The following is a 14,783-nucleotide window of genomic DNA, read 5'->3' as shown; positions in this document are numbered from 1 at the left end:
TCAGAGTGCTTCCTCTGTAAATATTTCACATGCTAAAATGAAAAAAAAAGAAGAGTCAACAAAAACTAAAGAACCTGCTTCCTTATTGCCATTCCAGTATAAGCTGGATGCAGTCAGAGGGCTGTGACTTGCATGTGTGGTCATCTCAGCTGCTCAATGTGGCTTTCACAGAGGAGGACCATGTTTTTGCCACCTCCTTGTGCTCCCAGGGCACAGACTCACCTGCTGGGACTCCTGTGAGTCGCCATGTAAGTAGGTTGGGACAGAATTAAGATTTCTTCTCTTTTGCAGCTGGACCCCAGGCTGGGAGCTGGAGCCGGACCTGTGGGAGCTCTGGCTGGGTGTATGGCCAGCTGACTGCTGGACTAGCCCAGCACGCCCAAGGCAGAGGATAGTCAGACACCTCAGAGACTAGTTAAACAGCTGGGTGCCAGTGGTTTGGGCCATGTTGAACAGCCTGTGGGCCTGGGTTCGGAGGGCTCTGCATGAAGTCCCAACTAGCCCTTAATTTTGTGCAGCTCAGCTGGGTCTTGCTGTCTGCAGACTCCCTGCTGCTCTCTGCTGGTGATGGGTACCGAGGATGGCATGCTTTGGAATAGATACTCCACTTCTGATCTCTAGCTTGTAGCTAACATATTTTTCATTCACCATAGCTCTAGTCAAGACTTTTATCCCCTTCAATGCCATCTTTATCTAGTTCTGCATATACAGATTGCATTGTTTGTTTGGTTTAAGTTCTTTTAAAAGATGCAAACCAGAGCATAGACTTCCCACTGTGATTAGCCTTTAGGACATGTTACTATATTCTGTGCTGAACTTTTAAATTTGATTTTATGTGGCAGTCCCATTCTCTGCATAGTTCCACAGTGTTGATCCTGGACTGGGAAGTCCAGAGGTGTCAGGAGCCAAGTGCAGAGATGGGTCTGCATAGAAAGCAGCTCTAGCAAAAATGGGCAGTGACCTCCACTGTGAGGAGGAGCTGAGCCTGCTACAATGGCAGCTGGGGTTGGACTGAGGTCTTGAGCTACCTGCTGCCCTCTTGGGCTTTTGAGAAACAAGTACTTCATTCCTTCCTGACAATTACGATGGAGACAGCAGAAAGCAGCTTCAGCATTCAACGCCTGCATTGTCTTCAGTATTCAACGCCTGCATTGTTTTCCATCAGCCACTCCCCAGCCCTGAGTTTCCCTCCTTAATGCTGTGCCTAACCTGTGCATGGAATGTGTTTTGAGGTCCTCTGTTTTGTGTTTTTATGGCCAGGTTTTGGTAGCAGGACAACAGGGCTGTCTTCTGTGAGAAATTGCTAAAAACTTCCTCAGTGAATGCCAGCCAGCTCCAAGACATACCCAGGGCTGACCAAGGCCAACGTATCAGCAATAGTGGTAGCACCTCTGGGATAACATATTTAAGAACCACAAAAGTTACTGCTTGAGAGTGGTTGCAGATGGAGAGAGGAGTGAGAATATGTGGGAGAAACAGCCCTGCAGACACCAAGGTCAATGCAGGAGCAGGAGGAGGTGCTCCAGGCGCTGGAGCAGAGATTACCCTGTAGCCTGTGGTAAGGCAGCTGTGCCCCCTCCACCATGGAGGGCCATGGTGGAGCAGAAATCCACCTGTAACCCATGGAAGACCCCAGCAGAGCAGGTGGAAGCCCAAAGGAGGCTATAACCCTGTGGGAAGCCTGTGCTGGAGCAAACTCCCAGCTGGACCTGTAGACCTGTGGAGAGAGGAGCCCACACTGGAGCAGGTTTGCTGTCAGGACTTAGGACCGCACAGGGGAGCCACACTGGAGCAGTGTGTTCCTGAAGGACTGCACCCCACAGAAAGGACCCACACTGGAGCAGTTCATGAAGAACTGCAGCTCCCAGGGAGGACTCACGTTGGAGAAGTTTGTGGAGGATTGTCACCTGTGGGAAGGATCCCATGCTGGAACAGGGGAAGTGGCAGCACATCTCATATCAGGAAGAAGCAGCAGTGGCAACGCATGAAAAAACTGACCACAACCCCTGTTCCTCATCCCCTGCTCCCTGAGCCTCTGGGGAGAGGAGGTAGAGAATTCAGGAGTAAAGTTACACCCAGGAAGAAGAGGAGAGAGGGTGTGTTTTTAAGGTTTAGTTTTTATTTCTCATTACCCTACCCTGATTTGTTTGGTAATAAAATCATTTCCCCAAGTCAACTCTCTTTTACCCATGATGGTAACTGGTGAGTGATCCCTCCCTGCCCTTATCCTGACCCAGGAGCCTTTTGATATATTGTCTCTCCCCTGCCCAGGGGAGAGACTAATAGAGCATATTTGGTGGGCACCTGGCGTCCAGCTACAGTCAAGCCACCAACCCTTGCTTGAAAATAAGTTTGAGAGGGAAAAGTATTAGTTTTTATTTTACTCATGGATATATTTTGATTATACTATGGACACTAAAAATATCAATTGGACATTTGTTAATCTACAAGAGAAGTCACTGCCTGAAGGGAGGACAATGTAGGACATTTTGAGTCTGAATAGATGAGAATGCTGCATTAGCTGGTGCAGTTCGTTTCTGATCGGTCTCTCTAGTTGCAAAAGACTGTAATTGTACAGTAAATCACTGCTACCTTATTTCTAAAATCCCTGCAGATGATTCCCACCAGACAGACTGCTTTGGTAAGCAGTTCATTTCAATGCTTCACAAAAGCTACAGCAGAGACCAGGGCGAGGACAGAATGAAGCAGAAGTGATTTACTGAACAAGCAGTGTCATCACTCTGCTGCACATCATGTCTTTGCAAGATAGAAATTCGTTGGTTGATCTTACCTTACAGAAAAAACAAGATTAAGTGGTAGAGGCACAAAAAGCAGTCCTGGCTCTCTCTGGGTCCAAGACACGTTTGCAGTTGTGCATTAGACCTTTTTCTGTCTCCGATGGCGCGCACTTGTTCTCAAGGTAGTGTTTTGGCATGCAGCACATCTCGTATCAGCTACCTGCTCACAGTGTCTATTAACTGATTCAATTACCTAAATAGTTAGGTAATTGAATCTGTTACTTCTAGTTTGCTATCCTCCTTACTCATAAGACCTTCCCTTGTGAGTTACACAAAAATGTAACTTGGTTTCTACTGATGAAAATTCAGATTAGTCTGACTCACTGTGTAGAGCAGTAACTGGAGTCACTTCTAGAGTCATAGAACTAGAGGAAGCCACCATCCTCTGGAATTATAGAAAAGTAAGTGTGTGAGTGTGAACGAATGTGTGTGTGCAAGTGCACTCCAGGGAGAACTCTGCAGTACTTGCTAAACAGAAAGACAGGAAGAACTACATCAGTATAATCTCAAGCACAGCAAAGGGAGACTGTAATCCAAAGGCCTGAAACGGTCAGTGTGTGACCATCAATATAATCTCAAGCACAGCAAAGGGAGACTCTTTGGCTCTGTTATCAGTCCAGATTAGATCTCTGGGTGTCCATACTCAATCACAGTTAAAGCAATGTTTGCCTGTTGCTTGAACAAGCGCTCTTCTCATCTGGGATTGTGTTCAAGGCACAGAATTCTCTTTGGGTTTAAAACTTTATTAATAAATTATTTTTTAAAAAGGCAGTGTAACTTCTTTACAAGAAAAGGCATATTGCTTGCAGCTATTTGATTTTATAATTTAAAATTTCCTTTTTTTCCACATTTTAATGTCAGCAGTGAGGTATTTGCTAATGGGAGAATCAGCGTATCATTAGGTATTCTGTCTGATCTTCCTCCACCCAGTTTTGCCACCACCCAAAACATAATAGCAAGCAGCAGCATGCCCTGGCTAGCCTGAGGAGTTCACTGCCTCAGGAGGTGATCAGATCACATCTCTGTAAGGATCTCCTGTCTTCTTGGGAATGAGAAATGCAACTCCTGAAAAAAAAAGTGCATGTGTTAAATGCCAAAGAGAAGACACAGAATGAGTTGCACCTCATTTCAAAACTCCTCCTGCAGGTTTTGGCAGTCTGCTGACTTAAAAGGACTGATGCTTGAAAGACATAAGAAGTGTGCTGAGAGATCATTTCTGGGAGGAAACAACCCTTCATGGAGAGGATACGCTATGGGCTGCATAGATGCTAAGAATACTGTGCTGTCTTTTCTGCACGCAGGAGTGGATGAACACAAGAGACTGCAGTAGCTGTCCTGCCTAAGCCTGGGAATGCAGGCATTGCTTTGGGCAGTGCTAATGGGAAACCCAGGCTCAGCTGAACTTCTTCAGCATACCTGTACCACAGCAGGAGGGTTGTTTATTCGCACATAGCTCAAGAGGACTCATCTGGCAATAGAGCCCATGAGCAAATACCACTATGCAAATAGCAAATAATAATAGTAGCTTCATAAGTGCTCACATTTGTATGAATTTCCTGACGGCACAGTGAAACCACATGCAATGGTTGCCTCAGAAGATAATGGTGGGAGAGCCAAGATGTAGCATTTCTCCCTGTGCGTGACCTGGCTGTAGAGCCCCATCTGTGATGCCACTGACAGCCTGAGGAGCACCAGACAGTGTGGTACTCCACTTGGTTGCAGTGGACAGGGGAGAGCAAGTTGCACTGTTGCTTAGCAGCAGACCGATTTGACTGGGTATGTCAATGCTGCAGATTTGAAAATCTAAATACTTTATGCAAATCATATAAAAGTTTAAATAAGCAGTATTTGTGTTCAGCAGGCTTACTAGAACCATCTGGTCAGACCAGGTGCCATAAGGACTGCCGTAGACCTCAACTTTTGAGGCTGCCTTGGTGATTTTAATACATGTTTTTTAAATACTGACTTCACAAGACAAGGACAAATAACAGAGAATCTATAACTTCAGAGGAACTGTTCCTTATTTCACATACTTTGCATAAATGGTAGCATGCATTGCCCACATGTGTTTATACCTCAGTTTTAGGTGGCTTGTTTTGCCTGCTGCCAGGCTATAGTCATGAAAGACAACAAGGCAGAGCAGGAAGCAGGGTAGGTCAAGGTCACAAAGAAGTTAGAGGGGAGATAAGATGGAGCTGGGTAGAGGGACGAGAACATACGGTATAGGCATAAAGTAAGATATACTCAACCTCAAATGAGATTGGGTCTGTTTTTCTTCCTTTTTCTTGAAAGCTACTTCCTTCACCTAGTATTCATCAACACTTACAAAGGGCCAACAAGCTACAATGGTAGACAAGGGGCAAAAGTGAGTCGGTTTCTTCTGCAGAGCTCCTTGCTGCTGCAAAAGAAGCCTTTGTTCCTTATATCAGCTGGATGTCAACCTATCCCCTCTGTAATTGCACTAAATTAATATAGTTGCAAATCTCTCAATGTTTCTAATTTACAGAACACTGTCACCTTGCATCTCACTTTGATGAGGTGAGGGTGAATCTGCTGTTTACGGCTTGATTCAACTGCTGGTTCCCTCTGTTAGCAGTGACCCATTAAGAGATGAAGTCAAGCATGTGCACCAAAACACCAGCCCTGACTGAGACACTCCATCAAAATCTGTGTGTCCTGCCTGGGTTTGCCTGTGGGTATAACAAACACAGGGAGAGACAAGAGAAAACTCTGAGAAAAGCAGAAGAGGGAATTTGTCCTGATTATCATGATGATGCAGCTCTTTATCAACTCATTTTGTCTAGTTTTTCCCGGCCATCAGCAGCAAAACTCTGCATGTCATTTTGAGCTGAAGTAGATGTTTCCCTGCTCCTGAAAACTGAAGGATCATTCCTGTAGTAATGAAATAAAAACCATTGATGTTACCATTCCAGACTTTCACCAGGGGATACGGCTGCGGTCCAGTTTACAAGTCTGAGTTCAAAATAAATTCCTAGAAGCCAGCAGAGTTGCTTCAGCTTTTAGGTTGTCTCAAACTTATTATTTCAGCACATTTATGGCCTTTTTCCCTTAATAATTTGAAGTGATGGCATGTAGATTTCAAATGTCCACTTAATTGTCTTATTTTCTCTTTTTGTTTTAAAGTATATTCGGTGCTGTTCGAACTGGTGCTTATATGCTGTACATTTTGATGACCAAAGGCCTGAAACAGTCAGTGTGTGACCAGAGTTTTTACATTGGACCTGTCAGCAAATTCTGGGCATATGCATTTGTGCTAAGCAAAGCACCCGAACTAGGTGAGTACCCTCTCTCTCTTTCTCTCACTGTGCATATTTAGAGCAGAAATGTCCATGCAGGAAGCACAAGAAGGGTCTCAGTGCTGTCAAAATCTCATTTAAGTCTTAGAAAAACTGAGTAAACATAAACGAAGCCCAAACTGCATGTTTTAGTCTCTAGAGATTAATTCCAGCCTGGCTAAGTTAGAGCAATGTGCGGTTGAATAAGACCATTCCCAGCCCAGAAATAAACTGCAGTGATTATACATAGCAGGGCAGTCAAGAGGTAAAAGCAACCTGGTACATACTTCTTCCTGAGCTGCTTGTAGGTAAATAAGAGTAGCATAATCGTCAGTCACTGACCCCACGGGTACAGAAATGAAGGCTGGGCTATAGCAGCTATGTCAGCAAGAAGCTCTGAGTCAGGTTCTGCCTCCATTCTGTAGCATTCATCCTTTAATACACATCTAAGTATACAATTAGGAACAGTAAGGTGCTTCCTCCCTAAGCATTGAAAGCTGTGGCTGTCTGCTTCCTCTGAGTAGAAACAAATTTCCCATAATATCTCTAGCTTTTCCAGTCCTGATTCTTATGAACTTCTATCTTTCCAACAGCTTTTCTGGTAAGGATATTTATGATAAACGTGCCAAAGGCAACTTAATAGTCTTAATGTGTTCTCATTCACAGCTTATTAGTGTAAGAAGGGATTGCTTTAATGGAAAGGAGGAGGCAATGATTTAGCAGCCCTCCAGCTTTCATTTTGGAGGATGTTCTCACTAAACCTCAAAGGGCTGCAGCTATCACTGTGTTCAGGTGTACAGCAAAAATAAGACTTAACCTTTCAGTGGATAATTTGATTCAGAAAATTAGAGCAAAGAAATTCATCAGCATGAAAACTAGAAAGAGACAGACACCAGTTGCCTTGCTGTGTCAGAATCCCTTGTTTTCCTGCTGCTTAAATTACTGCAAACCCAAAGAAATGTAGTTGTTAAAACTGGGAGACATCAGCTAGAACTGCACAGCAACAATAAATTGAACATATGATTACTTATTAAAATGTGAATCAACATCTTCAAGCTAATGAAGTAAACAGTAGCATTATGGCTCATTATAGAGCTTGTGCAGACGGTGCAGTTTTGCTTCCACCCATGACTAATATTCATGATACAGATTTCCTTAAATCTATCCCATATAAATCTATTCCATATAAATCAAAATAAGTCCCCAGATTCAAATCTCAGGGATCTTTTGGAAACACTGTGCCTATAACAATGGAAAACAACTAACATACATATATCCGTATATCTAATTGAGATGCTCATTGCAATCACAAAAAGCAGAAGGAAGAAAAAAAGCAGGAAAGAGGAATAAAATTTACTTTTCTACGATAGTAAGATAAATTTGCCTGAAGAGGATGTGCATTTCAACAAAACCCCAATTTCTTTCTATAAGAAATGTATGTTATTGTCTGCCTCACAATAACATACCTTTCAGTATTGTGAGTTGTGTATGCAATAGCCTTTTGCATATTAGCTCAAAAGGCTCTACTGATTTTAACTAGGTTAAGTTTCCATGTAGACATTTGAATCAGAGGACAGTGTGCTGCTTCCTCTTCAGATTTTCTGCTCTCTATTGAACTGCATTTCTCTTCCAGTGACTGTATATAATGGACAGTCTCACAGTCAGAGATGATACACATACATCAGCCTACCTCACCTCAGATTTTCATGGATTACTTTTGCAGCAAAGGGCTGCCATGTAAACCTATGGAGTTTTCAAATGGGGATTATTCACACAGGAAAATGTAGATACACTGGTTTTCTAAAGATTGCATAGAGATTATGAGCCAAACTGGCTCTCAGATCAGACAAGCTCTCAGATCTAGAGCTGAGGTGTTTTTTCTTGCTCCAAGGTAGTATATACTACAGCAACAGCAAAGGGAAGAGAGCACTGCATTAATTATAGAATTGTTTAATATGTTTCTCCATTCTTCCCCCCCCCTTTTTTTTTTTTGTTTTGTTACAGGTGATACTATATTCATTATTCTTAGGAAACAGAAGCTCATCTTCTTACACTGGTACCATCACATTACTGTGTTACTTTATTCTTGGTATTCCTACAAGGACATGGTGGCTGGCGGCGGCTGGTTCATGACCATGAACTATGGAGTACACGCTGTTATGTACTCTTACTATGCCTTGCGGGCTGCTGGCTTCAGAGTCTCACGCAAGTTTGCCATGTTCATCACCTTGTCGCAGATCACTCAGATGTTGATCGGTTGCGTGATCAATTACCTGGTCTTCTCCTGGATGCAGCAGGGCCAGTGCCATTCCCACGTGCAGAACATCATCTGGTCCTCTCTCATGTACCTCAGCTACTTTGTGCTCTTCTGCCATTTTTTCTTTGAGGCCTATATTGGCAAAACCAGAAAAGAAAGGAAGGTTGACTAGTGGTAGAAACGAGAAGCCATAGCTCAGGGTCATCAAGAAAAAAAAAATTATAAGAAAAAAAAGGCACAAGGAAACATATATGTATGGTGCAGCTAAAACTTGGCAGCTTAGGGAAAGTTAACTTGGTTTAACCCAGTAAGTTTATGATCCTATCATGGTGAGGACTCACTGAATTCTACTCTATCTCAAAGGACTGCTGATGAAAGACAACTTCCTTCTTGTACCTGTCTGCTCTAGAAAGGAAAGGTGGAAAGAAAGAAGGGGGAAAAAAAGAAAAGAAAAAAGGAAAGAAGAAAGAAAAGAAAAGAGAAGAAAAGAGAAATGGAATAATGTTGAGGGGGGGGGAAAGTATGTTAAATAAGCAGTGTGTTTCCCCAGGGTGGAGGAGAGACTTTTATTTTTAAAAAAAAAAGATTTCTAAATCCTTTCTAATAATTTCTCAGCATTAAACTTGAACAAAACAAAGCAGAAGTGACAAAAAAAAATCTGTCTATGATAGCAGTAAGATTGCAGAATTAAAATCTTTTCCATAGAAGGTTGATACCTTTAGCCAAAATGAAGCTGAAAAGGATGTTTCCTGCATGGAAACTTGCTGAACTCCACACTGTGGTCATGAATGAAAAAGAGAAGAGATTGATTTCTCTGCTATGTACTCTGTCAGGAGAGCAGATCTGGGACACAGAGTCACCTCCCTCAGAAGGTGGAAAGGAGCAGTACTTTTACAAGAGTTTAATGTGAAAAGATGCACTGTTGCAATACATATCTCAGAGAGTGCATTTTCCAAGTGCATTTTTCAGTTAAAGGCAAGGAATTTCTACAGCAGGATAAGTCATAGAGGGTTAAATCAATCAATCAATATTTGCTAAATTAACAGGGGCTAATAGCAGAGGGATGTTCAGGAAGGAGAGGGAGACAACTCCCCTAATGTGATTTTTAGGAATTATCCGTTACTCTTAATTTAGCCTGCAGCAACACTGAATTAAATGGGGGAAATCGGAAGAAATCCTAGTTAGTGAGAAGAGAGTGATATATCTGCCCACTGTTTTCAGAACAGAGCCCTGTGGTACAATATGGATTCCGTGTTTTTGTGGACACAAGGGTGCCTGCCTGGGTTAGAAGAGGTGGCAGGACTGCACGACATTGGGTATCACTGTGCTTCTGCATCTGCCTCCTGGGCAGTGCAAAGATGTTTAAAGTGCCCTCCTCTGGTCATGTGGAGATACTACTACAAAACATACTTGGAATAGGTTTTTCTTGAGATTTGTATAGGAAAAATTAGTCTAAACGAAGTAATTTTGCTGCAACAGCTTGACTCTAAAGTCCAGAGAGAATTATCCTTCATTAAATATATATGTATCTCTGCAGAATCTGTACTGTAACTGACCGCTTAAGAGGACATTCTTTCTTCTATGAAGTCAGCTACAGATATAAGGAGAAACATATTTCACTCTGAACCTTAGATAGAGTTAGTTGAGAACAGCCATATTCTTTCAAAGACAAGTAGGTTGCATTATCTGTGATATTTCAGTCCTTACAAAGCCAAATAAAATGTGTAAAAGTTCCTAGTATTTCAAAGACGCAAGTATGTAAACTTGATGTTAAATGTGTTAATGTAGTATTCTAAATTGTAACAGCTAGGTAGTTTAACTAAAAAATTAGAAGAACTAGATCAACAAAATAGGGACTGCTGTTCTGCATAGGATATACACACACCTATAACTACACCCATATACACATTCTGTGAATTGTCAACAAGAAAAAGCAGCCCAGTGGCAGAGAATCACGTTTCCTGGCTAATGCATAAGATTGTCATTATCTTTCTTGCTTTAATTTCAGATTGTACAGTACAAAAGGGTTTTCTTAATTATGATTTTTAGCTTTAATTGTGCTGTCATTCATGAAACAGAGCTGCTTTAGTATCCTGTTAAGAGATGACAAGGGCTTTCGGTGTCTCATTATATACAAAAGAAAAACAAATAAAGTTACATTCCATATTATGTGAATGGTCTTACAAATCAAAAGCCTATTCAGGCTAAAATCATAATTATAACAAGCAGAAAATGAGTTTACATTTGTGTTATTTAAGTTATTGATGTGCTGACGTTATTTTATCGTACAAAACATAGCAAAATGTGATATGCAGTAATGAAGCTATGATATTCATTAATAGGACTACTGTATACGTGGAAATATTAGACAAAACCAATTAAATGTGTAAACCATTTTGTTATACAGCTTGGGAGTAGATAATTATAATGCTAAATAAGCCTTTTTCCTCATGTTTAATTTTGCCCTGGCTAAAAAGCAGGTTAAAAAGACCGATTAAGAGTGGAAAAGGCAAAATTAAAGTCAAGCTGCAATTAGCTGATAAGCATTGGTAGAAGTCCACCATGGTGCCATTTAGACCCTCAGTCCTGTGTGTCTTGAGTTCTTCAAATAGAGCAAGAGGGGGTGGAAGTGGTCCAATGTCTGGAGCTGAAGCTGGAGCAGAAGTCTTGGACTCTGTGAAGTCAGTGGAGGCTTTGCTTTGCTTTGAACAGAGCTGGCGTGCCTGATTGCCTTTTGTCTGAGCACAGGGGAAGGAACTGTGCACATCTCCTGCTACTTTGAGGCTTATGACTCATGAGTTAAAAACCCCATAAACTTTATCTATAAGAAGTGATATCGCAGCATGGCAGGGACTTGTGGCTTCAGTGTAACAAAGGCAGAAAACAGGATGGGTTGCAAACAACCACCAACCATGTTTCATACTCTGTTTTCCTTAATGGCATAAAAAAACCCCACACCTCTCTGTGCTGGATGGCAATGCTGGCAATGCTGACACTGACTTCAGTGGAGCAAGAATTTCACCTGCTCCTTCCCCATCCTCCCAAAGCCCTCGTAGGTACCTCTGCACCATTCCCAGCACCTGCTCCTCGATGTGCCCACTACCCTACTAGCCAAGGCTAGGTAGGCAAGGGCCAGCTTCCTTGCTGCCTGGGAAGCGGCTCCAGTGCAGACACCACCCCAAGTGACCTCCTCAACAGACAGTGCACATGTACCCCTGGTATGCAGGGGTTACTCAGCACAAATTCAGTGGGCACCCTGGCGGAGGGCTAGGCTGCAGACAAGCATACATGTAGGGAAGGGGCAGCAAGATCAGACATGTAAGGTACAGTGGTAAATTAGGGTACATTTATTGTCACTCTGGGAATTGGCTGTCACAATGCCATTTGCTTCAGGAGATGACATCACACATGCATTTACACAGGTCCTTCCTATGGCCTTACTATTTCATTAGGCTTTTCCTCTGAGGTTTTCCACTGAAGTCAAAGGTGTAACTGGCATTAAAGAATTTGAGGATAAGACAAAAGCAAGTTACATTGTTTTTCTTACTTCCCCCCCAAAAAAACATACATGCATAATATTTAGACATCACATTTAACCCACTCACATGTACAAACACTGAGCCAGTCAACCCTAATGTAGTGACACCTCAGCAATACTCCAGCTGTTCCAACCTATGAGCCACAAGATAATTGGGTCTTATTTATTTCTGCTGATTTGAGCCTTGGAGTCATGCTTTCAAGGTTTTTTGCCCAGTACCAGAACCCTTTTTTCTCTAATTGTTTTAAAGAAAGTTGTAATTCTGTTGCTTGCACACATGCCACGGGGAACTCAAACTTTATATAAATTTACCAAGCATTATGGGACCTGTGACAGCCACAAGAGACGCTGGAAATGCTGTTATGGGATCCACTATTGAAGTCAGGAAAGTTACACTGGTGATAAGGTCACTCTGCCAGTGTCGAAGTCTGTGTTTTATGTTTTGATGCATTAATCTAACGTACTGAAATAAAACCAGAAAGGTCGGTATGGATTTATGCTTAGGCAGCTGCCAGCTGAATTTGGCCCTTCCTTAACACCACTTCTGTGTAGTGAACACTTTAAGGAAAATATTTTCAGCTAGTTAGCAAAAGAACAAAAACCTGGGTAATTCTGCGGCCTCTTTAGATTGTGCCTGTGATGAGAAGGAAACCCCTTGTTCTTGCAGACCTTCTGTAACTCAGTCAAAAATTATTTATGTCTGGGCTCACTGATAACACACAACTAGGAACAGCTGGCTCCAAAAGAGACTTCTCACCAGAATCTCACATTAAAATAATACAAGATAAGGGCCAAAGTGTGCAAAAGGAATCACTCGAAACAGCCAAGCAGGGTAGTAGGCATAAAATATTGAGCACGAGTTGCAGGAGAGGCAAGGAGGGAGACATTCCATATGCCAGGACAAAGTATTTCCAGGCTGAATGCTCACTCCTTTCTGAGATGAGGAAAGGCAACATGGAAAAAGAGTGGGCTGCATAGCACCATGTGCCCCGGATGAGGTGGCTGGAGGAATAAGGCTTGTGTGTAGGGGTTCCTACTGCAGAAGTTAATTAGGAAGTGGCTCCTTCAGTGCAACATGGGTCTATGGATTTGTTTGTAGGAACATGAATCATCTAATAATTTTTTCAAGTCCTGAGTGTATTTTATTTTTCTCTCCTGAAAGTAAAAATCTGTGACATTTTAGTTGAAAGCAGTGGTACCTCAGGGATCAATATTCAGGTGGCTTCAGGCAACAAAGAGCATAAGAGACCAGTTATTATGACCACGAAAGAGCATTGTAAGCAGTGCGAGATATACTGCATTAATGCTGTAATATCTTTAGTAGTTGGAGTCTATCCTGTGCTTCAGAACCAGTAGCAGAAGTATAACAGCTTTATATACAAATCATATACACATTCATACTTCAAGTAATAAAGATGGCTTTGATCGAGGAATAAATCAAAGCAGATTTCTGACTATACCGTCTAAGTTCAGGACTTGTTCCAGTGCCTACTGAAAGTGAGATTGTTGGTGAGATGTCCAGTGACTTCAGGGAGCTTTACTTCAGCCCACTGGAGACCACTTGCAGACAGTGATGCAAGACCTAAATTCCCTTGTTTGCTTAGTTGTGACATGAACCACCCAGGGCATTACTCAGGCGCTGACATGGGTCTTCAGTCATATTTTCCAGCCTAGCATCAATGAACCCTCTAAAAGGGAAGAATTACAACTCAGAATTGTTGGTGGGTTTTCACTGTTTTATTTCAATACATTTTCCATTCCATTTATTTTATTAAAAGCAAGCAAAAGACAAGTCCCTGATCCTGCAATCGTCAACGCTCCATTGCAGTCCATGCAGCAATACATGGGCACAGAAACCTTTTGCTTACAGGGGTAAAGGCAGGACCAGGATCTTATTACTGACTTAATTTCTAGCAGAGCAAACATCACAGGGTAGCATTTGATTTCTTAAATTAAATCAACTGTACCAACACAAATAACATTGGATCTGCACATTATTTTGACAGCTAAGGGGAACCAGGGCCCTCCCCAGGACATCATAATGTAAAATGCTGCATGAAGAGGGGTTAGAGTGTATTTCCCAAGGGGTACAAAGTAATACTCCCCTGAAAGAGTGACCTTCCTGAGAAATCTCACATCTGTCCAGTCCTGGACAGCTTCAAAAAGGCCTGTCTGCTGAAAAAACCCAGCTCTGATTGACTTATCTGCTTTCTCAAAAGGGCCACTACATGCTTGAGGCTTTTTGGAGCCTTAAAGCTTAAGCTAGATTTATATTCAGAAAAAAAAACCTTAAATATGTGTACAATAACTAGAAGAAATAGTATGATAAATATCTTTATTTTACCATTTTCAAATGGCTATTTCATTACATAAAAGGAAATTTTTATTTTTATTTTTTTGGGGTATATTGATATTCCAAATAAAATTTTAACTTTTGGTTCAAATAAAATGTCTCTGTGTTTTATTAATCCATAACATCCATTTCATTCTCTATATTGCTACCAAGTCAGCTATTGAAAAAGAGAAGCGGTTCTCCAGGTATGAGACTGCAGCGTGACACGTCACTTCCCAGCAAATCTCTACCAAAGTTCATATTTTTGTGTACCACACAGAAGCATCACATGGTTTTTTCTTTATGTGTATGTCACAGGCACCTGTATAATAGAGGAGGAACCCAAAGTGTAAATGTTTGGACTGCAGCGTATCCCTGCTGAAACCCCACCACTCTCCCCATGGACAGGCTTACAGCCCCACAGCAAATAACAGGCTTCTGAGCAAAGAGAGCACAAGCTGGAGGCAGAGGGAAGAGGGTAAAGCAGAGTAGGAAGCCCACAGTGGGGATGCATGGGGCTGTGAGAGACCCTGGTGACCTTCCTGAGGCCTGGTTTGGGAAC

At 42.1% G+C, this 14,783-nt stretch overlaps 1 protein-coding gene across 1 annotated transcript in view; it reads left to right on the top strand.

The window, feature by feature from the left end:
• ELOVL6 (ELOVL fatty acid elongase 6) overlaps window positions 1-14,338 on the top strand; it is an 82,880-nt gene extending 68,542 nt beyond the window's left edge. Inside the window, exons 3-4 of the mRNA XM_027721644.2 lie at window positions 5,943-6,094; window positions 8,099-14,338. Coding sequence (XP_027577445.1) covers window positions 5,943-6,094; window positions 8,099-8,523 — 577 coding nt within the window. The 3' untranslated portion in view covers window positions 8,524-14,338. The remainder of the gene's footprint in view (window positions 1-5,942; window positions 6,095-8,098) is intronic.
• The last annotated feature ends 445 nt before the right edge of the window (window positions 14,339-14,783 follow it).

Source organism: Pipra filicauda, unplaced genomic scaffold (assembly GCF_003945595.2).
Source record: "Pipra filicauda isolate LSUMZ 115617 unplaced genomic scaffold, ASM394559v2 scaffold17_size4572894_pilon, whole genome shotgun sequence".
NCBI lineage: Eukaryota > Metazoa > Chordata > Aves > Passeriformes > Pipridae > Pipra > Pipra filicauda.
The sequence above is the reverse complement of the archived record's forward strand: the minus strand, read 5'-3'. Positions and strand labels throughout refer to the sequence as shown.